The 24,080-nt window shown below is 41.1% G+C and overlaps 1 protein-coding gene across 5 annotated transcripts in view; it reads right to left on the bottom strand.

Annotated features, from left to right (window-relative positions):
- The window catches only part of LOC128685096 (uncharacterized), a 937,077-nt gene that overhangs the window by 13,900 nt on the left and 899,097 nt on the right, over positions 1–24,080 (bottom strand). For all 5 annotated transcript variants that reach the window (XM_053771603.2, XM_053771605.2, XM_053771602.2 and 2 more), the window contains 3 exons: positions 5,297–5,516; positions 2,868–2,926; positions 47–219 (listed from right to left, as the gene is read on the bottom strand). In XM_053771603.2, the coding sequence (XP_053627578.2) occupies positions 47–219; positions 2,868–2,926; positions 5,297–5,516 (452 nt within the window). The remainder of the gene's footprint in view (positions 1–46; positions 220–2,867; positions 2,927–5,296; positions 5,517–24,080) is intronic.

The following is a 24,080-nucleotide window of genomic DNA, read 5'->3' as shown; positions in this document are numbered from 1 at the left end:
AGCAATGAACCAACCATTCATATGAAAGTTACTTTTACTGGCTTACCTTTTCTTATTACTAACACCTTTAGCTTCCAGGATAAATATTTTTATAGAATTCTCTGTTCTCCGAATACTATCATAATTAGGGTTGACAGCTTTGCGGAGGGAGTCAACCCATCTGTCTCTTTCATCAGCAGTTCTGCAACTAAAGTAGCGGGTGCCAGTTGGGGAAGTCACCTGGAAAACCAAATAAGAGTTAAATAAGTATTATTAAAAATGCATCATTTAATCTGATGAAATAGAAAAATGCACTACAAAAACCTGAGGTCCATGAAATATTTTTCTGTACATGAAATTAAAAGTTCATTTTATCATAAAAACAATTACACCTACCATCCGACTTACGACCGAGTTCGGTTCCAAGAAACCGGTCGTAAATCGAAATGGTCGTAAGTCGAACTTTACTACTGAATATCAACAAACATTTTTGTAATGACTTTATTTTATTGTTTTATTTTGGTATTTCATGTTTTACTTTACTTTTTATGCTGTTAGTACTGTATTTTATACTGTAAGGTTTAGGATAAACACTGTGTACAACAAATAGTTGTTCATTTCCCAGAAATTTGGCATAAAAATCACAGTCGTAAGTCAAGTGGTCGTAAGTCAAGCAGGTCGTAAGTCGGATGGTAGGTGTATATACAGAAAATAAGGAATCCATAATAAATTATATTTTTTTCATATATTATTGTAGTGTAAAACTATCCTAGATTACTTGCTACTCTCTATCCCTGCACTATCCACTGACCCCGCTGCATTCCATGACCTAATAATCATCCCTCTCCTTACCAAATACCCCCTGCATCCTTCCCTGCCCGGAGGCACTGTATGACCCTTGTAGGTTTAGTACTTCTTTTTGATTACAAGAATAATAATAATAATATCCTAAATTACATACTTCAGTGCAATAAGTTTGCCATAAAAAAAATTAAAGCTTTCAGTGGTTGTTGCAGTCTGAAGTGACAGCCTACTTATAATAACCTACTGGCAGCACGGAGCAATGTACTCGGTATCCTGCCTTCATTATTATTAGCATCTGACCTTTCCCCATAATAGTCAACTAACACCCAGGTATCTATTTACTGCGTAAATAGGGGTGGCAGGTGTAAGATACTTTAATATATGTCTTGCCTTGCCCAGAGACTGAACCACGATCCTTTTTTTTTTTTTTTTTTTTTGAATATACAGTATAATAACAAGCAGTACTTTTCATTATAAAAGTAGCAGTGCAGAAAAGTATTATAAAATACTTTAGTCATAACCAGCATATGATCTATTCTTATAGGTAGGTACAAATAAGCAAATAAATTTAAATTGCTACATGGTAAAAAATGCATTCAGCATTTACCTAAAAACAATATTTAAATATCCTCAATATATTATTAGATATTAGTAATTTGATGAAATGTAGGATGGTACCATTGAGAAAACTTACCAGAAGAAATATTTATCATTTCTTTTAATCAATTTAGCATTAAAATAAATACCTTATTACAACTGGCCCTGTACAAAACTCCCATTAAATGAAATTTCACTCAAGGAAATAGGAGGAATTATGTCTGAAACAACTATATGCTACCCCCTTCACACTTGAACTCTTGATTTAAGGAATTGGAGCTATCCTCGCTCTCCTTGGAGCAAACTATTCTGCAGGAAAGGTGGAAGTTTGGGCAGCTTGGGTCATAACATTTTCTGAGATTACAAATGGTAGCACCATCAATTATATGAGATATCTATGCCATAACTAAGACATGTTATTAAGGAAAAGTTTTGCCAACCAGTGGCTTTACCAATTCAACACAAAGAACAGAAAACAGTACAGCATGTATAATGGATCAGGTCAAGTGGTGCATGAGCTAGGTGATGGCTGTGTCCTGCTTGGGGAGGATTTATTAGACAAAAATTTCTGAAATCATAAAACTGTCAGTGTTCTGAGTGATAGGGTTAGTAGTAGCAATGAGCCAATTCTAAACAGCACATGCAACATTGATCAAAGTCCTTGATGATAAGCCTGGCCATCAGGAAATCCATACAATGGTTATCGGTGTCATGCTGTAAAGGTGCAGGTGCTGTTTGAATCGTCTCTTTGGCAAGCATTTCTGTGTTCATCTGTCCAATAAGCCTTACCTAGGCAGAACACAAACACCACCTAGCTCCACCCTCCAGCCCATGCACCACCTCACCTGATATGCCATACACTGTACTGTTTTCTATGCTGTGTATTGGTTGGCAAAACATAAATAAAATGTGTTAGGTACTGTATATTTCTTTTAGGGAGCAAAGGACTAGCAACCCCTTCTCCAGTATAAACTATGAAATGTAAAACGAAGAAAAACTTTTTTCTTCTTTTTCAGGTCACCCTGCCTCAGTGGGAGATGGCCAGTGTTGAAAAAAAAAAAAATCTTTTACACAGTATTTTCTGATCTGAAGTAATGATTTGCAGAGTGAAAATACCTGAAATCTCTACTAATATGACACCTTCCTTTTGATAACATATTTGAAAACTTCCTGAGGTGTGGATATATGCAGATTCCCTTGACAGTGCTTACGTGACTCATCAAAAAGATTAATTACTGAACATACCAAGCATCATAACATTCGGAATAAAAGTAAAGTATTGGCGTGTGTGTGTGTGTGTGTGTGTAGTACTGTGGTGATCAGCTAGACTATCACTGCTTATCTGGCAAAAATATAGTACTGCACGATATTGTTTTTTTTCGTGCCTAGCAATATTTTATTACATGTAAATTACATTACCTGTATACTGCAGAAAAGAAATAAATTGTTTGTACGTACGTATTTCTTACTAGATTATCACGGCTCACCTGGAAGCAATGCTCCTGGCCCAGCACACTGGCATGAAGTGGTTTGATGGTCACCTCACCTGGGGACACAAAATTCATGAGACACCTAACAGTAAGCAGTAATCAAAAATCATGTTATCACAGTAAATTATAAAACTTTAAGGATATGCTATTATTTATATGGCACAGCTTTTGCCTATAACTATTTTCATATATATATATATATATATATATATATATATATATATATATATATATATATATATATATATATATATATATATAATTTTATTTTATTATCACACTGGCTGATTCCACCAAGGCAGGGTGGCCCGAAAAAGAAAAACTGTCACTGTCTTGCCAGAAGGGTGCTTTACACTACAGTTTTTAAACTGCAACATTAACACCCCTCCTTCAGAGTGCAGGCACTGTACTTCCCATCTCCAGGACTCAAGTCCGGCCTGCCGGTTTCCCTGAACCCCTTCATAAATGTTACTTTGCTCACACTCCAACAGCACGTCAAGTATTAAAAACCATTTGTCTCCATTCACTCCTATCAAACACGCTCACGCATGCCTGCTGGAAGTCCAAGCCCCTCGCACACAAAACCTCCTTTACCCCTTCCCTCCAACCTTTCCTAGGCCAACCCCTATCCCGCCTTCCTTCCACTACAGACTGATACACTCTTGAAGTTATTCTGTTTCACTCTATTCTCTCCACATGTCCGAACCACCTCAACAACCCTTCCTCAGCCCTCTGGACAACAGTTTTGGTAATCCCGCACCTCCTCCTAACTTCCAAACTATGAATTCTCTGCATTATATTCACACCACACATTGCTCTCAGACATGACATCTCCACTGCCTCCAGCCTTCTCCTCGCTGCAACATTCATCACCCATGCTTCACACCCATATAAGAGCGTTGGTAAAACTATACTCTCATACATTCCCCTCTTTGCCTCCAAGGACAAAGTTCTTTGTCTCCACAGACTCCTAAGTGCACCACTCACCCTTTTCCCCTCATCAATTCTATGATTCACCTCATCTTTCATAGACCCATCCGCTGACATGTCCACTCCAAAATATCTGAATACATTCACCTCCTCCATACTCTCTCCCTCCAATCTGATATCCAATCTTTCATCACCTAATCTTTTTGTTATCCTCATAACCTTACTCTTTCCTGTATTCACTTTCAATTTTCTTCTTTTGCACACCCTACCAAATTCATCCACCAATCTCTGCAACTTCTCTTCAGAATCTCCCAAGAGCACAGTGTCATCAGCAAAGAGCAACTGTGACAACTCCCACTTTATGTGTGATTCTTTATCTTTTAACTCCACGCCTCTTGCCAAGACCCTCGCATTTACTTCTCTTACAACCCCATCTATAAATATATTAAACAACCACGGTGACATCACACATCCTTGTCTAAGGCCTACTTTTACTGGGAAATAATTTCCCTCTTTCCTACATACTCTAACTTGAGCCTCACTATCCTCGTAAAAACTCTTCACTGCTTTCAGTAACCTACCTCCTACACCATACACCTGCAACATCTGCCACATTGCCCCCCTATCCACCCTGTCATATGCCTTTTCCAAATCCATAAATGCCACAAAGACCTCTTTAGCCTTATCTAAATACGTGAGTATTGATATCAACATTACATCAATATTGGTAACACAAGTATACCATACATCAATATTGGTAACAGTTCAATTTTAGTACCTATAGTACATCAGTACTGATACCAATGGTGCATCCATTGTTGATGCCAATGGTGTATCAATACTGATATACTAATGTTGCATGAATACTGATACCAATGGTATATTTATATGGATACCATTAGTGCATCAATTGTGATACCAAAGGCACATCAATTACTATCAATATTAATACCTATATTACATAATCAATTATTATAATTATTTCCAATATTTCTAATTCAACATAGCCTTTAATCATTTCAGATTGTTTTTATTCATATTTATGATCAACTTTTAGAAAATGGTACTGTATAACTGTAACTAAAAGAAACTGATGATAACCTGGTCTGGTACCTGACTGCAGGGGCAGTGAACCCCAAGATCATCCAAGAGCAAAAGTGAATGTTTAGGTCCTTCAAGGGGGAGGTGCCTTGATGGGGGTGAAAGGCCCCTGATCCAGGGAATTCAAGATGCCCTCCCTTTCCTCCAATCAAACCTGTCTGCCTCCCATTCCCCAGCCTGAGGAAAGGCTTTCCTGTTGACTCCTTGGTCAACCAGGCTGTTTCTTATAGTGGCCAGCAAGGATACATAGCCATCACTACCCGGTTTATCTGGCACCTATAGCAGAATACCTCTGAAGGGTTTCGAGTATTCCTACTGCAGCCTGGTCCTGGGCCAGGCTTGTTTGGTGTTTGCCAATCAGACTGTTGCCAGATTGCATGAACAGGTTAACTCACCAGCAGCCAGGTCGAGTGTGTTCATCATGTTATGACTAGATAAGAGGGACTCGTGTGAGCGTGAAGATCTCAGCCGTGCTGAGGAACCCAGACTGAGGGGGTCAGGCTCCAACAAACCACCCACACCTCCACGCCCACCTCGCTTGGTCCTCTCTAACTTTGTGACAGACTTGGTCCTCTTCAGAGGGTTACTCTTAAATGACCTCTTGCTGAAGAAGTTCTGGAATAACAAGTATTTAGTACATATTACTACACTATGTTATGCAGCCTCCCAAACTAGTCACAATTAATTCGCATAATGGAGATGAAAACTAGATGAGGTTTTGGCCCATACTGGACCATTAACACTCATGAGTCCAGGAGAGGCTGAAATGTCATCCAGTTTTCTTCACTTCGTGGGTTGTGAATTGCGAAAGTGATGTGAATTTTGTCTTTAAAACTATATCACTTGAACATAAGATGTTACACAAGGGTTATCTGTGTACTGTTCCACGACTGGAACAATACACAAATAACCCGCACACAGGAGTAAATCTTATGACATTATGGTCTGATTGACTACTTACAAAGTCCAATTCGGACTGAAACGTCATCATAAGCTTCTCTCTCCTATATGCTGGTTATGTAGAAGGCAAAGACCTTGTAATTAATGCAATTAATAAAAATGTGGGACAAATTAAGAGTTACGGTGTTGAGCTCACGGCCAAACTGAGAAAACAGGATGCTCAGGTCACCACACACACCACCAGCAAGAAAGGAATCAAGAATTAGTCCCCTAAGAACAGCCACCCCCACACCATTTATTAGCTCACATGAATATAATAATTACACCATCCATTACCTCGCATGACTAATAATTACAGTACCTTTTAAGTTCTTTGTGATAAAAAACGTAGCATACTTACCACAAAAATGCATAAAATTGCCTTCACTCATTAGACAGTATACAGAAATACTACATATAATCTACAATTTGTATTACAGCAAACCACTTGCCATAAACTGAACACGTTAAAAAAAATCAACCTCGTATGAAAACTATAATATCTTTATTTACTAGAAGTACATGTACATGGTATACAGGCCTAGCCAACATCAATGACACACTACCATATAGAAAGCCTCTTGTTATGCTGAGCATTTCGGACAAATTAGGTCAGTGTCCCAGGATGCGACCCACACCAGTCGACTAACACCCAGGTACCCATTTTACTGATGGGTGAACATAGACAACAGGTGTAAAGAAACACGACCAATGTTTCTACCCTGGTTGGGAATCGAACCCAGACCCACGACCAATGTTTCTACCCTGGTTGGGAATCGAACCCAGACTCTCACCATGTGAAGCGAGAGCTTTAGCCACCAGGCCACCAGATGTTTGAGAGATTTGTAAATATAACAATTGTTCTGTTCTGTTGTAGATTCGCCAGTATAATCACCCGGCCCGGGCCTTTTTCAAGAGGTGGCCCAGCCTTGGCTCCCTGTCGAAGGAGTGTCTCAGACCAATGTCTGCTATGGGAGGAGGTGTAAGTACCCCCCCTTGTCTTCTGGGACCAGCTGTCCCCAGGCCTAGCCCCATTCCCCGCCCCCACAGGGCTCGGAGGGAGAAGAAAAGCACCTTGGGCTGCCACAAACCCGGCCCACACTGGGCTCAAAGGGTGTGGCAGCTGCATAGCAGCAGAATGTCTGGAGGTGCAAAGGCAGCAAGCATACCCCTGTCATACCCCAGCTCTGGGCCAAGGCCCGAGTGCTGGGGAAGCTCAAGAATGCCTCTTGCTGTGTGTTGCTGCTGCTACTACTATACTTGTCTGTTGCACTCTCATAACAACTAGACGTGTACCTGTTCCTGGGTGATCCGAGACAGGTATCCCCGTATCCCATAAACCCAGTCCCCTCTACCTCAATACTGAAGCAAACCTGAATGTCTTCCATTTCCCCAGGTGCTGGATGACCCCTATGGGTTTAGTGCTCACCATGGACACATGTCAATACATGCAAAAGGAATAGTAAAGAGTACTACATATTTTTCTAATGCATTTTTTTTACATCAGCGTTAGAGATTTGATGCCAATCATTAGAGGCATTCACAGGTTATTGCTTGGAAATAAAACTGATAAATTGGCAACTACACAACCAAAATCAATATGAACATTCTACTAAGATATACCAGCTTTGGAAGTTTAAATCCAATCAGAAGAGATATTCTTTAGTTATTGCATAGGTCAAATATTCCCCCCAAAAACACTAGCACTAAGCTGAAGCCTCTCAGAAGTTGAATACTGAAGTTTTGAAGCTGATAGGATTAGGCATTCACAAATTATCGCATGAAAACCAGTACATGTGTATTTCAATTTTCCCAATTGCTTCATTTCTGGGCTGTGTATGTACCAATAAAAATTAATACCTGCACAACCTAAAATCACTCAACCTTTCTCGAAGTAAGATACACCAGCATTTAAAGTCTGAAACCGACCAGAAGTGGCATTCCCCAATTATTGCACGGAAAACCAATCTGTTCAATAAAACTGGAAGTCTAAATTAAAACTTACATAACCTAAACTCAATGTGGGGCTTCATTTAAGAATACACACAGGTACCCCTTCAGGGATACCTAAATACATTAAATTATCTTCACTGTGTCACAAAGCATACCTCTCAAAATAAGAGAAAGGCACTTAAAAAGCGAAATAGTGCATAAGAATTAACAAACACTGAATGACACCCACAGCGTTTGGGGATTGTTGAATAATTATTCTGTAATAAACATAGAAGTGTCTTTCACATATAAAAGTTTATAACTCTGCAAGAGTCTGACAGAAATAATAATCACACATTTGTCTGTGCAGAAACTATATTTATTGGACAAGTGCGGTTTTCCTCCAGAACCCACGTTAACTCCATTCGGTAAATTTATTATCAATATTTTACCTATAACCCTTTGATAATTTAATAATGTAACGTTTATACATAGTAAAATTTAATGAGATGTGGTCCTGATCTGCAGAAACGTTAGTGTTGCTGAACCTTGGTAAGGCCTCTTGTGGCCCAGTAGGTCAACAACCGGAAGGACATTATGAAAGCCTCACCGTAACTCGTGCCATTACCCTCAGACACGACAGTACTGGCTGAATGTGGCGATTATAACGCTGGTTAATTCCTTGACAAGAGGCACCGGTACACATCTTCACTACTCTCAACCACTAACTCAAAACTCCTTACACTACTTCTGCCGGTCAATAATCTTATCACCACAATACCTAGCTATTCCTGAGAAACTTGTACTTCCCCCAAATTAAGTGAAAGCAGACGTAATGAGCATTTCCCCCGAGACACTTGTGTTGATGTAGCACAAGAGAGCACCTGCGTTAGTTATAACCAGCACGTGCGTCATTCCCGGAGAGGAAGTGCTGCAGCTAAAGGAAAAGTTACATCCGCTGAGCTCTAGGTCACACCGTTGTTCCATCCTGGTAGTGTTTTTTCCCCCAAGTGACCACATTATCAACGCAGCTCACACTGATGTCCACTCTCACTGCAATACCTAGCCAGCCACACTATCACATTTCGAAATTTAATGTATGTAAAGAGAACATTAAGCTCAATGCGCCACTGTAAAACAGTAAGTACCCTTTGTAAATGCATACATACGCATTCGATCAAGATAAAGGAGCTACACTAAATACCGGCACTGTTCTTTAATATTAAAACGTATAATAACTCTCATAATATTAACTATGTATAGTTTGAGAGGAAACTATAGACGACGTTTTCGGACAATTCAAGTCTGGACGGACTTACACGTCGTCTAAACTTACCTGTTATTTGTGAATTATTTTATCCACTGTACTATTACTTTTATTCTTTTTAACTATATACTTTAAATACTCAAAATAATGTGTCACCACAAACAGCATAGCATACAACTTTGTAATAACCTGAAGAGTAAAGTAACAGTAATAATGTATTAGCTACATGCAACAACACGCCTACCTTCAAGTGTGAGCTTGGCAGTCACACCTGCATCAAGTGTCTCCAATGACTAATACATTGTATATGGCAACGAAACACCCAAGTTAATATAAACCTCAGGCGTAGAGGCGAAATAATGCCACAAACTATGCTTGAACACTCGACCATAGTCTAGGGTCAATGTTTGGCACAAATGCCCAAACGTTTTCTGATATTCAGTGAATGATCCCCACAATAATGTACTGATCATCTGATAGGAAGGTTTTTATTCTTTTCCAATGCTCTTGAGGGCACAAGCACGCAATGGACATCAATTCCATTTAGCCAGAGTAAGAATTTCTACATCACAAACTTTGTATAACACGGTATTTTGATCTTAAAGTATTTAATATGGATTAAGGTTCTTTAAACTTATACACTTCTTTCAGTTTTATGATCTGTACCGTTTTATCATGAGTATCACCACACACAATGTTAAAGTTTGGCAACTGCTAGGCTCTAAGAGCGCGCGCGCTCACTGCCTCCCGTGGCCAGGCTCAAGGAAGACTAACACTCCTCTAGTGACAGCAAAAGCTCCCACACACCACCTGACAATAAGCCCCAATTCCGACAGTCTTCTAATCCGTTGTTGATAATTTCTGTGACCGGAGTTTGTTCTTACCAGCTCTTCCGGTGTTGACAAAGACGCCCCTCCCATCCCTTTCCGACCCCTTCAACCACTGTGTAAACAAACCACTTGTACACTTCTTGCGTTACCTCACCCTGCAGGCCATTACAACCTCTTTATATACTCCTGCATAGTACTGTTTATATACTACTGCAGGGTACTCTCTCTTTACCTTTACCTTACCTTTGAAGAATTTCGAGAGTATATCTACTCTCTGAGCCCGGCCATGGGCCAGGCTCGTCTGGTGCTCGCCTGGTTAACCAGGCTGTTGCTGCTGGAGGCCCGCTACCCCACATATCCATCACAGCCTGGTTGATCTGGCACCTGAAGATACTTGTATAGTTTCCTCTTGAAGGCTTCAACACTTGATCCAGCAGTGTTTCTGATATCTTCTGGTAAGATGTTAAGTCTGGGACCCCGGATGTTGATACAGTGTTCCCTTATTGTCCCCACCGCACCCCTGCTCCTCACTGGGTTTATTTTACACTTCCTCCCATATCTCTCACTCCAGTATGTACTCCTATAGGCTACTCTCTCTATATTCTCCTACAGGGTATTACAACTTTTATTTATATATTCCAGCAGGGTATCACTCTCGAAACCCAACAAAGGTATATCAAAGGTGATGATACAAAGGGTATTATATGCATATAAATTAAATATTAGGTCTATAATCTGTAAATTATTTGAGCGAGAACTAGTAGAGTGCGGAGGTTAAACTCCAGTTTTATTATATATATGTCGTGCCGAATGGGTAAAACTTGCTATTTTGGCTTAAATAGCAACGCTCTTGCCGAATAATGCAAGCGAAAATTTGCGTATGCAATAATTTCATAAAAATCATTCTGAACCTAACGAAAAAATATATTTCATTGCGTTTGCTTATTAAATTATTGTAAACTTATCTAAAATATATTTAGTTGGATTAGGCTAAATTAAATTGCGCTTGTTATAGGGTTAGGTAAGTTTTCTAAGGTACTTTTGGTACAAAATTATTAATTTTTACATTAACATAAATGAAAAAAAATACATCTTTAAAAGTATAAGAGAAAATTTTACAAAGGAGTTAAGCGCACACACAAAATGGGTAAGTGTTAAAATGCACACAAATCACTCCCTACGAAAGTAAAAGACTGGGCAGGCGATGCAAAATACCCCCAATTAAAAGTAGGGGCACCATTGGTACACTAAGAGAAAACCCCATAAGTGTCCGGGGCCCAAGACTGTTCAACAGCCTCCCACCAAGCATAAGGGGAATTACCAATAAACCCCTGGCTGCCTTCAAGAGAGTTGGACAGATACCTAAAGTCAGTGCCGGATCAGCCGGGCTGTGGTTCGTACATTGGACTGCGTGCGGCCAGCAGTAACAGCCTGGTTGATCAGGCCCTGATCCACCGGGAGGCCTGGTCATAGACCGGGCCGCAGGGGCGTTGATCCCCGGAATAACCTTGAGGTATAAAAAAAATCAGGTTATATCCAAGTCAGGATCAAGAGCTCTAAAGCATCAAGTCAGGGGTGATATAGTGACCTCTAGAATAAGATCTCGAGTGAGTGTGTGTGTGTGTGTGTGTGTGTGTGTGTGTGTGTTGGGGCTCCCGAAGCTGAGACGTATCACATCCGGCTCACCGCTCCAACCTTTTACGTCGCATCGACAAACCTATCTTTGCCTACGTAGCTACCTGCTATTGGTTCCGGGGATCATCGCCTTTTTTCCCGATTCCCGGTTTCAGACTAAATCTTCATGACGGCGAGTGTTCTGAAGTTTAGATTATTATTATAATCAAGGGAGAAGCGCTAAACCCGGAGGATTATACAGCGCCTGGGGGGGGATGTGGAAGGCATTCAGGCTTAATTCGGGGTACTGGAACACAGATCCAATTCCCTAAATCAAGAGCCCCTCGCCAACATCAAGGAACCTTCCTTGAGGGGTGAAGTTTAGAACATTTGACAAAACCTTTGATGAGTTTCGAGTCTTACTACTCCCGGCGCCCAACCATGGGCCAGGCTCGTCTAGCGTTAGTCTAGTTAAACAGGCTGTTGCTGCTGGAGGCCCACCGCCCCACATATCCATCACAGCCTGCTTGATCTGGCACCTGGTGAAGATACTTGTCCAATTTCCTCTTGAAGATTTCTATACTTCCAGCAGTGTTTCTGATATCTTCTGGTAAGATGTTGAATAATCTGGAGCCACGAATACAGTTTTTCCTTATTGTGCCCACCGCACCCCTGCTCTTCACTGGGTTTATTTTCCACTTCCTCCGATCTCTCTCGCTCCAGTATGTTATGGCAGTGTGCAGATTTGGAACCAGGCTCTCGAGTAGTTTCCAGGTATATTATCATACATCTCTCTTGTTCTCCAGTGAGTACATATTTAAGACTAAGGCGTTCCCAGTAATTTAAGTGCTTTACTGGCTCTATGTAGGCCGTAAACGATCTCTGTATTTGTTCCAGCTCTGATACTTCTCCAGCCCTGAACGGGGTCATCAACACTGAACAATATTCCAAATGAGGGAGCACTAGCGATTTGAAACGTGTCACCACTGGCATTATTTCCCTGGTAATGAGAAAGACAGGCATCTACAAATCCAGGACTAAGATTCATATTAGGGAAGTTGCATAAAAAGGATGCTTCATCTAAACGGCGTCTGTAAAGGCTAGAAGGGTAGATAGTTTTGACAGAGGACCCGTTGCTTGGATGTCTGATCTCTAACAGCTCTGTGAAGACCTGTTTGTGTGCTCTCTGTGAATCTGAACCAGGATGCCCTCTCTTGAGCAACTTTACCAGCAGCTGAGAGAAGAGCTCAGAGTTGCTAAGATGGAGATACGGCGATTAACGGAGGAGAACAAGAGGATTCGTAGTAATCCTCCTGTTGTGAGTCCCCAGGTTAAGAGGGGAGCTTGGTCAGTGGCCGGGCAACATGGAACCAAGCTGAAGATCAAGAAAACGGTTGGAGAGGCAGAAACAACGAGAAACCAGAAGACTACCGTGGAAACTTTCAACCCATTCTCGGTGCTACCCGACGAATGTGAGTGTTCTACTGGGAATGCCACAACGAGCACCAAAGAAGCATTGGCAGACGTGAGTGAGACATCCCTAGAAACCCCAACGAAGACCATCGAGAACGTCTTGACGAATTCTACAAGTGGTGTAATGCTACCTGGCGAATGTGAGTCGACTACTCGGAGCATCACGACGGACGACGCCAAGGAAGGTAAAAACATTGTTGTTGTTGGGGATAGCCAGATTAGGTACATGGATAGGGCATTCTGCTTGAAGGACAGGAGTAGGAGGCAGAGAGTGTGTTTTCCTGGGGCTGGGATGAAGGATATTGTTAGCCGTCTGGATGACATCATGAGAGGTAATGGGAGCAATCCTATTATCTGTCTCAGTGCTGGAGGCAACGATGTTGGCAGACGTAGGAGTGAGGACCTGATTAGCAGGTATAGGTCAGCAATAGAGATAATTAGGAGGAAGGGTGGGAAACCTGTCATATGTGGCATTTTGCCAAGGAGAGGAGTTGGAAATGAATGGTTGTCCAGAGCAATTGGTGTCAATTGCTGGCTGGACAAATACTGCAAGGAAAATGCGGTAACATTCATTGACAAATGGGACCTCTTCTATGGCAGAAATGACATGTATGCCAGGGATGGGGTTCACTTATCTAGGTGTGGGGTGGGAGCACTAGTCAACGCAGTGGAGGGAGCTGTTAGGTCTTTAAACTAGGAATAGTTAGTGGTATGGGTTTTGGCGGGAAAACTGTGAAGTCTCAGGGTAGTAATATGAGTACTAGGAGAACTAGTAATAGGCAAAATGAGGTGGATATTGGAAAGCCAGTGGCACTAATAACAGAAAGGAGCAGGAAGGGTAAAGAGAGAGGAGGGTCTTTAAGTATTTATTACACAAATAGTCGCAGTGCTAGGAATAAGATGGACGAGTTGAGACTAGTTGCTAGTGCAGGTAACATAGATGTATTTGCCATTACTGAGACGTGGTTTAATTCAAAAAGTCGGGACATGCCTGCAGAATGTCACATTCAGGGTTTTAAATTGTTCCAAGTAGATAGAAGTATCGGGAAGGGGGGTGGGGTGGCATTGTATGTCCGAGATCGCTTGAACTGTTGCATAAAAACGGGTATTAAGTCTGAAGTAACACATACAGAGTCTGTTTGGATAGAATTTTCAGAGGGGCATGAAAAATTAACTTTAGGTGTGATATACCGTCCCCCAAATTTAGATAGGGACCAGGGGAGACTACTATGGGAGGAAATTGTTAGGGCCACAAGGCACGATAATGTAGTAATTCTAGGAGACTTTCACTTTAGTCATATTGATTGGAATTTCTTGACTGGGAATTTAGAATCATACGACTTCTTAGAAGTAGTTCAGGATTGTTTTTTGAAGCAGTTTGTGACAGAACCTACAAGGGGTAATAACCTGCTTGACTTAGTTCTGGCAAACAATGAATCCCTTGTTAATAATTTAGAAGTTTCAGAGGAACTGGGTGCTAGCGACCACAAATCAATTACATTTAGAATTGAATGGAAGTATGATAGTAGGGATAACTCAGTAACAGCCCCAGATTTTCGCTTAGCAGATTACAATGGGCTTAGAGAACACTTATTATCTGTTGACTGGGGTAACGAAGAGAGCTATCAATATGACAGTTTTCTGAACACAATACATGCTGCTCAAAGAACGTTTATCCCTTATAAAGAAATTAGATCAAATAGAAATGACCCAAAATGGATGAATAATAGGCTGAAATATCTACTAGGGCATAAGAAAGGAATTTATAGGCGTATCAAAAGAGGCGAGGGTCATCTTATGAATCAGTATATTGACATTAAGAGGGACATTAAAAAGGGGATAAGAAAAGCTAAAAGGTACTATGAAATTAAAGTTGCTAGGGATTCTAAAACTAACCCAAAGTTTTTTTCCAGGTATATAGAACAAAAGTCAGAGATAAGATAGGTCCCCTTAAAAATAACTATGGGCATCTTACTGACAAAGAGAATGAAATGTGCTCGATTTTAAATAATTATTTTCTCTCGGTTTTTACACAGGAAGACACTAATAATATTCCGGTAATTAATTTTTATAGTGGGCCAGAAGAAGATAAATTATGTAACATCACAGTCACTAGTGAAATGGTTGTGAAGCAGATAGACCAACTGAAGCAAAATAAGTCACCGGGTCCTGATGAGGTTTTTTCAAGGGTTCTAAAGGAATGCAAAATGGAAGTCTGTGAACCATTAACTAATATTTTTAATTTATCTCTTCAAACAGGTGTAGTGTCTGATGTGTGGAAGATGGCTAATGTAATTCCTATTTTTAAAACAGGGGACAAGTCGTTACCGTCAAATTACCGCCCAATAAGCCTGACCTCAATTGTAGGCAAATTACTAGAGTCAATTATAGCTCAAATTATAAGAAGCCATCTCGATAAGCATAGCTTGATTAATGATACTCAGCATGGATTCACAAGAGGCCGGTCTTGTCTAATTTATTAACTTCCTTCAGTAAAGCTTTTGAGGCTGTTGACCACGATAAAGAATTTGATATTATTTACTTAGATTTTAGTAAGGCATTTGATAGAGTTCCGCACCAAAGACTGTTGAAGAAAGTAGCAGCTCATGGCATTGGGGGAAGAGTGCTCTCGTGGATCGAATCATGGCTCACAGACAGGAAGCAGTGTGTGTCCATAAATGGGGTTAAATCCGAGTGGGGATCAGTAACAAGTGGCGTTCCACAGGGATCAGTCTTGGGCCCGTTGTTGTTTATAATATATATCAATGATCTTGATGAAGGAATTACTAGTGATATGAGCAAATTCGCCGATGACACGAAGATAGGTAGGATAATTGATTCAAACCTAGATGTTAGGGAACTTCAGGAGGATTTAGACAAACTCTACTCTTGGTCAGAAAAGTGGCAGATGCAGTTCAGAGTGTCCATAACCCTAGCACTTATAAGTTAAATAATGTAGAACTTAGCCATACAGATTGCGAAAAGGACTTGGGGGTTATGGTAAGCAGCAACCTTAAACCAAGACAGCAATGCCTAAGCGTACGTAATAAGGCAAATAGATTACTGGGATTTATATCAAGAAGTGTAAGCAACAGAAATCCAGAGGTCATACTGCAGCTTTATACATCATTAGTAAGGCCTCACCTAGATTATGCAGCTCAATTCTGGTCTCCATATTACAGAATGGACATAAATTCGTTAGAAAACATTCAGCGTAGGATGACTAAATTAATACATAGCATTAGAAATCTTCTTTATGATGAAAGATTGAAGACTCTTAAGTTACATTCACTTGTTAGACGAAGAATGAGGGGAGACCTGATCGAAGTGTATAAGTGGAAGACAGGTATTAATAAAGGGGATATTAACAAGGTCTTGAGGATATCTCTCCAAGAGAGAACCCGCAGTAATGGATTTAAATTAGATAAGTTTAGATTTAGAAAGGACATAGGAAAGTATTGGTTTGGAAATAGGGTAGTTGATGAGTGGAACAGTCTACCTAGTTGGGTTATTGAGGCCAGGACTTTGAGTAGTTTCAAATTTAGGTTGGATAAGTACATGAGTGGGAGGGGTTGGATTTGAGTGGGATTGCACATCAGAGCTTATTTCATGGGTAGCATTGAAAATTGGGTTGGTCAAATGTTTGTTAGTGGGATGAATTGTAAAGGACCTGCCTAGTATGGGCCAACAGGCCTGCTGCAGTGTTCCTCCTTTCTTATGTTCTTAACATGACAGAAGAGCACTGTTAGTGTCGGGAAGGCTAACACTTCTTTTGTGCTGTTTTAGTCTGTCAGAGAGTGACCAGTTTCTCCAAAGTATCAGGGAGGACCAGAGGAGGGGGGAAATGGAGTAGACACCAGAAACATCAGTGTCAGGAAAAAAGAAATACGATTAGACTACTACTAGTTTGGCGAAAAAGTTTGATGTCTTAAGGACGGAGGATGTTAAGATTTAGGAACCTGGAAATACCGGAAAGGCAAAGAACAAAAGAGTGAGTAGGCAGAGTTTATGAAATCGGAAGGGTAGCCAAGATGAGAGTAAGACACATGTGCAACATCTGGGTATCTTTATTTACAATAAAGATACCCAGATGTTGCACATGTGTCTTACTCTCATCTTGTCGGTATTATATACCATTCGTACACAACTAGCCAAGATGAGAAAACGAGCTGCGAAGAATGGAAATTTCCGAGTCAAGAAACTGAGGGTCACAAAAGCGGAGGCCACGGAGAGAGAGAAATAAGACTGCTTTTCTTGACAGAGGGAAATGATGAGACATGCTTGCGATAATCTGGAAAAAAGAAAAGCCTGTTACCGAGCGACGAACATGCACATCAAAGAAACGAAGCAGAGTTAAGATTCCTATTCAGATTTTAACTTTATGAAAGGAGCAGCATTGTTAAGGGCATCGAGAAATGACTGGGAGAGATTAGTTATGTCGCCAAAGAGCAGACATGATCTCTATAGCGGGCCGCCAGTAGCAATAGCCAGGTTGCCCAGGCAAACACCAGACAAGCTTGTCTTAAGGCCGGGATCCGAGAGTAGAAAAACTAAAACCTCAGCAAAAGTATATCAAACGTAAAGGTCGATTACCCTTACATTCTTCAGCGCCATGGCTGCTACAAGCCCCCCCCCCCCCCCTCTAACCCGCCTCTATTACAACTTAGCTTCATTTGCTAAGGTGGTGCCAACCTGTGATCGATTTCGAAGACTTCTTTCTACTCTACCAGCCCGACCTTTTTTTTTTTTTTTCCAATATTGCTGGTATTAGGTTGAAGCGTCTTGGACCACGGATGTTAATACAATGTTCTCTTATTGTGTGCAGTGATGTTCACTGGGTTTATTTTACGCTTCCTCTCATATCTTACAATCCAGTAAGTTATGGTACTGATCGTATGTAGATTTAGGACCAGTCCCTCCAAGTATATATTATTCTTTATGTACACATTATTTTACATGTATATATCAAATACATCTCTCTTCTTCACTCCGGTGAGTACATTCTGAGAACCTTGGTGCGTTCAAAGTATTTTCAACAATCTGTCTCCGTGAAGGCAGTAAACGACCTTTACATTTTCCAGCTCTGATCTCTCTCCCGCCCTGAACGGAGTTGAGCACAGAACAGTATTCTAGACGGAATTTAACAAATGATTTCATTAGTACTATCACTTAGTGTTGCTTCTCTCGTTTTGAAAGTTTTCATTACCCATCCTGTTATTTTTCTGGTCTTTACTGCATTACGTGTGTTGTATAACCTTTTATGATTGATACCTTTGATATAACTGACGGGTTTTAAGAGTTTTTCTACTCGCAGGCCCTCCCTGGGAAAGGTTTGTCTGGTGCCTGCCTGATCAACTAAACTCATACGGATTTAGCACATTTATAATAATAATTATAATAATAATAATAACAGCACTGGTGCCAGACTCGTGCTGATCACAAAACTAACCACTCTTGAGGAAGACAACACAATGTTTCTTACAGTGTTATCCTTGCTCAGACTAATACAAACAACGCCTCTCACCTCTCTGGCTCACCTCAGCAGTGTTATTAACGATGTATTAATGATCACAGACATACATATGCCAAACACTGAAGTCATAAGATGTACGTAAGAAAACTACTGTTTACACAACACTCAAAGGCGATGCCTTCACGTACAGCTCCTACGTAATAATACTGTTTTTTTTTTCTTATTCGCCGGTACTCTCCCGGCCCGGGTCTTTTCCGAGTAGTGGTGACCCGGCCTTGGCTCCCTATCTGGGGAGTATCTCGAGACCTAAGTCTCCCATGGAAGGAGGTACAAGTACCCCCTCATCTTTGGGACCAAGTGTCCCCAGGCCTAGCCACAGTCCCCGCCCTCACGGGGCTTGTAGGGAGAAGCTAGGCCTCTGGTCTGCCATCTGCCCCGCCCCAAAGAGGCTCGTGGGGATGGCAGTCTTATGAGCTGCAGGTGGTAGCAAGCTCAGGCCTTCCCTTAAATACTGTTTACACAAAAAAATATTAGTTTGATGTATACAAGATACACAAGAGAAAATGAAATTGCGTCTTTTATGGAAGAAAGAAAACGTGAGTTATTTACAAATGACTGTACCGAGTTGCCGTAGCTGGAAACATCATCACTGTCTTCCATGTACAAGTTATCCAGACTCCGAGACAGAAACTTAAACATTTTCTTTAGAGTAAACCACTTTAAGGCACAAAATATCTGTCCACTGCTTCTAGTGAAGGCACAACACTGGCTCTATGGAAGAACACCCATCACTAGGTTAGTAGCCTTCTGGTAAGTTGTATTAACGTCACTGGCTTGGAAGTTGCTCACTGCACTCCCTGGAACCCCTCCAATCTGTGACACATGCGCGCGCACACATACACCATGTAAGTCGAGCCAGAACTGAGAAGTTCAATCTCTGCCATGTGACTGCACCACACCACTGTCACAACCTGCCAGCAGCAAGGGTACGCCCACACACTACTCACTGAACGGATGTGGTTAGGCTGACTTATCTTGGGATGTTTTTCACATCCATCTGTCCCCCACTACCCCCCACACACATCATGGTGCTGTGGATGAGGTCCTGGGCCCTCAGTCATTTCAGTTAAGCACGTGGGTCTCGTCATTAATTGAATAAGTGACCTTTTGGCTGGCTAGAGGGACCCGAGATACCCGACTAGATATTAGAGGCAGTCAAACTGTCAAAACATCTGTAAGTTTACCGACATAATACCAATATTCAATATGACTGGCAAGAGACCTAAAGAAATACCTCCCTAATTTATTCTCCGTGTAATGGGGAAGACAAGAGAGATTACTAGTCCACCTGGAGAGCACTGACTTAATCACAGGTCACAGCTTGTGTTCATGAATGGCTAATCTCTCTCAAACTTCAATCCCGGTAGAAGCCTAAGACAAAAATCAGAAAGGAAGAATGTTGGGCAAACTGTAAATACACTCTTGTTTTACTTCCAACACAAGATGGACTCAGGCGAAGGCGGAAGTGACAAGGTACCAGCGTGTAGAAATTCATAGCTGGTGAAAGTCAAGTATGAGAGAGGCAGGCATAAGTTAAATCCCCAAGGATCAGTCCCATCCCCCATACTGTTTATATATATAATTTATAATTTATATATATATATATATATATATATATATATATATATATATATATATATATATATATATATATATTATATATATATATATACATACACGCACAGTATATTCCTTGCCTACTGGGGGATTGGAGGGAGTCATTCCAACATGTCAAGGCTATAATATGGACATACAACATGGTTTGGGTCATCAACAGGTTGAGCAAGAGCATACTAATTAATTTGGGAGACACCTGGACGTGTAAGAATGCAGTACCAGCTTAGAGATCATATAGCGGAGACTGATCCCATAATACTAGATTATAAAACTGAGCTTAATCATCGTTAAATCAAACATACGCGCATACACACACACCCACACAAGACACAGATGAATCACAGGGATGTTAGGAAGTATTTCTTCAGCCACAGAGTAGTCAGTAAGTGGAATAGTTTGGGAAGCGGTGTAGTGGAGGCAGGATCCATACATAGCTTTAAGCAGAGGTATGATAAAGCTCACGGTTCAGAGAGTGACCTAGTAGCGATCAGTGAAGAGGCGGGGCCAGGAGCTCGGACTCGACCCCCGCAACCTCAACTAGGTGAGTACAACTAGGTGAGTACACACACACACACACACACACACACACACATACCAGGAGAAACTGAATTGTCAAAAAAAAAAAAACAAAAAAAACAAATGAAATTGAAAGAAGTCCTAAATACTTTTTCTCACGTGCAAAATCATGAGCAAAAACCACATCCAGTATCGTGCTCTTGCTTAGAGAAGATAGAACCTACACTGATGACCACAAGGAAATAAGTGATGTACTGAAGTTATATGTTCAATGAGCCAGTAATCAGTGTAAAGATTGATAATCCAAATTAATTTTTTTTTCATGGATAAGACTCAAAACCCTGCCGACATCTTCATAGTTCCTGATATAACTAACCCCGCTTGCCCTCGAAAAAAATAAATTGCATGACCCCGCTCTCTACCCCAGGTCCAGACCCAAGTAACTCTATATTCATCAAGAACTGCAAGAAACTCCCTTACCCATGCCTTGACTATCGTATACAGTATTAGCCTGGACAAGAATCATACCTCATTCCTTGAAAATCACTGACATAGCCCCACTCCACAAAGGTGGCAATAAAATAATCGCAAAACAATACAGACCAATTGCGCTGACATCCCACATTATAAAAATCTGAAAATGTTTAAAGAAGCAAGATTGCTATTCACATTGAGTTTCAAAAGTTGCATAACCCAAGGCAGCATGGGTTTAGAGTAGGTTGCTCCTGCCTCTCAATTGTTTGACCATTACGACATGTTCTTGTATGCAGTGGAAGACAGGCAAAAATGTAGATGTAGTGCACAAAGACTTTGCAAAGGGCTTTGACAAGTGTGATCAGAGTGTAATGGCTCATAAAAGGTGTGCAAGAGGAATAATTGGAGAAGTGGGCAGATGGATATTTAATTTTCTAACGAACAGAACCTAGTGTGTAATAGTGAACAAAGTCAAATCGAAGGCTGTCATAGTGAAAAACTGCTCCTCAAGGCACAGTATTTGCCCCTGTTTTCTTCCTCATTCTCATATCATACAGAGGCATAAATCATAACATCGTGTCATCCTTTGTAGACGATACTAAAAGCAGTATGAGACCGACGTCCATTGAGGAGAAAAATCTCCAAGCTGATATAAACAGTTTTCCAGTGGGCCACTGACAATATGATGATGTACAATGAGGATAAGTTTCAGTTATGGAAATACTGAGGAAATGGAGAATGCACATATAAAGCAAATGAAAATGAGAGGATGGCAATGGTGCAAAATATGACCACTGAAAAGCAGGGGAAGCAAGGGAAAATTCAGTAAGTGTGAAGCAACCAAGACTTTTCAATGCCCAACAAACACCTGGCTGCCTTCAACTGAGAACTGGACAAGTTTCTCCCGTCAGTTCCTGATCAGTCTGGCTGTGGTTCTTCGTTGTACTTTGTGCGGCTAGCACCAACAGCCTGGTTGATCAGGCCATCCATCTAGAGGCCTGGTCTGGGACGGGACCGTGAGAGGTGTTAACCTTCGGAGCACACTCTAAGCAGACTCCAGGCAAGAAGTGTGGAAAACAGTGAAGATAGTCCAGATATTAAAACAGGGAATATACTAAGAATAATAAATTACAGGTCAGTGTCACTGACACGCTTAGTATGTAACGTTATGGAGAAGATTATCAGAAGAGCAGCACCTGCAAGGTTTTTAAGACAGTAAATTCTGTCTCATAAATCAGCTAGAGTTCTATTACCAGGTAACGAAAGTTAGGCAGGCGAGAGAGGGATGGCAGGACTGTATATTTTTTGAACACTAGGAAGGCTTTCTAGGGAGTACCCCAGAATAGACTGGGGCAAAATACTATTATTATTATTATTATTATTATTATTATTATTATTATTATTATTATTATAAGACTTGCTACAAAATGGTTATATTCTAAAAAACGTAGGTGAACAAGACTGGAAATTCTGATACTGCCTTTAATGACGGGACGACACGGAGAAGACATATCAACGACATTCAAGATTGTCACATTACATGCTCAACAAGATTATAAAGTGTGTTAGCCACCATCATCAGAGACAACAAAATATTTCATGGAGAGAATGGTGGGAAACTAGAACATTTGTAATACAAAGGCACTTCAAGCAACTGAACTTTAATGTTGGTTTGTGCTTAGTACCTTCGTTGTCTGTGCGTTAGCGCTGCCTGCATACCACTGGAATGGTGCATCAGAGGTAGCTCCCAGAGTCCTAGGTTCTTTGAACGTTCAGAAGGGGAAATTGTACCACCATTTAAAGAACACGTATTGACGTCATTCAAACCATACGTATAACTGCAGGGTACTGATGTCACTCAAACTACAATAATCTGGTTAGGTCAGCAGTGAGTGTACGATTCGCTCTCAAAAACAGGAGAACCGCGGACACATTTATCCACAATCACTAGAATCTGACGAGAGAGAGAGAGGGGGGGGAGAGGAGAGAGAGAAAGAGAGCGAGGGGGCTAGCTAACTTCACAGTAGTAACGTCATAAATATTAACAAGTTGATCAAAGAAACTACTTCGGAGCATACGTCAAGACGTACAGAGTCAACCAGTGGTACAAGGTCCTGGTTAAAACGTACAGAGTCAACTAGTGGTACAAGGTCCTGGTTATAATGTACAATTAACCAGTGGTATAAGGCCCAGCCACGAATGCGTCAATAGTCACAAGGTCTTCAAGACGTACAGAGGCAACAACGCCAGCAGAATCTTCACCATGGTTTATCTTTAATAATTATTCCTGCAGGATGACGGGAGAGTGATAAAACAAGAGCATGGGAAGCCATACAGGAACATAACCTTTCCACACAGGGAGGTCATGACAAGTTTAAAGTGGATACTGCTGCTGGGCAGTAGAGAACCTGCCTGAGTACCTGCCTTATTTTCACCAACCAAAAAAGGCTTCTCTCCAGCTGCCATTTTTTTTGTGGGGGTGAGGGGGAAGGGGGGGCTCCCAAGGTGTGCGCACATGGGTAGCGTAACTGCCTTGCAATTAGCGGAAGGAAGATAGAAGCTTCATCACTCTTTATACTCAATGACCCACAAGCTTAATGTGTAAAAACACTCCCTCCAGCTACTTAGGCTCACTCTCAAAAACTGTCGAAATGTGTATTTATGGGAGGCGAAGCCGTGCCCGAGGGTACTGTGTTCAGAGGCGGTTCAACTGCACCCCAGGATGGTGTAGGAGTAGGGACTTACCTGTCAGAATCGATTACTCAAACAAGACAGATGGAATGTGTATCAAGCGTAAGGTAACGCTGATGTGGAAGCTATAAGCTAATGTCACTAACGCCAGAAGTGCCAAGAACACCATCCCACTAACACCAGTGCCATTACCAACTCTGACACACCTGTAACCCAAGTAATCTCTATCGACACGTGATACGTTATCAGCTGCTGATAAGACATCGTCATCAGAGCATACCTTAACACAACAT

The sequence above is a fragment of the Cherax quadricarinatus genome, chromosome 5, assembly GCF_038502225.1.
Source record: "Cherax quadricarinatus isolate ZL_2023a chromosome 5, ASM3850222v1, whole genome shotgun sequence".
Taxonomy (NCBI): domain Eukaryota; kingdom Metazoa; phylum Arthropoda; class Malacostraca; order Decapoda; family Parastacidae; genus Cherax; species Cherax quadricarinatus.
The sequence above is the reverse complement of the archived record's forward strand: the minus strand, read 5'-3'. Positions and strand labels throughout refer to the sequence as shown.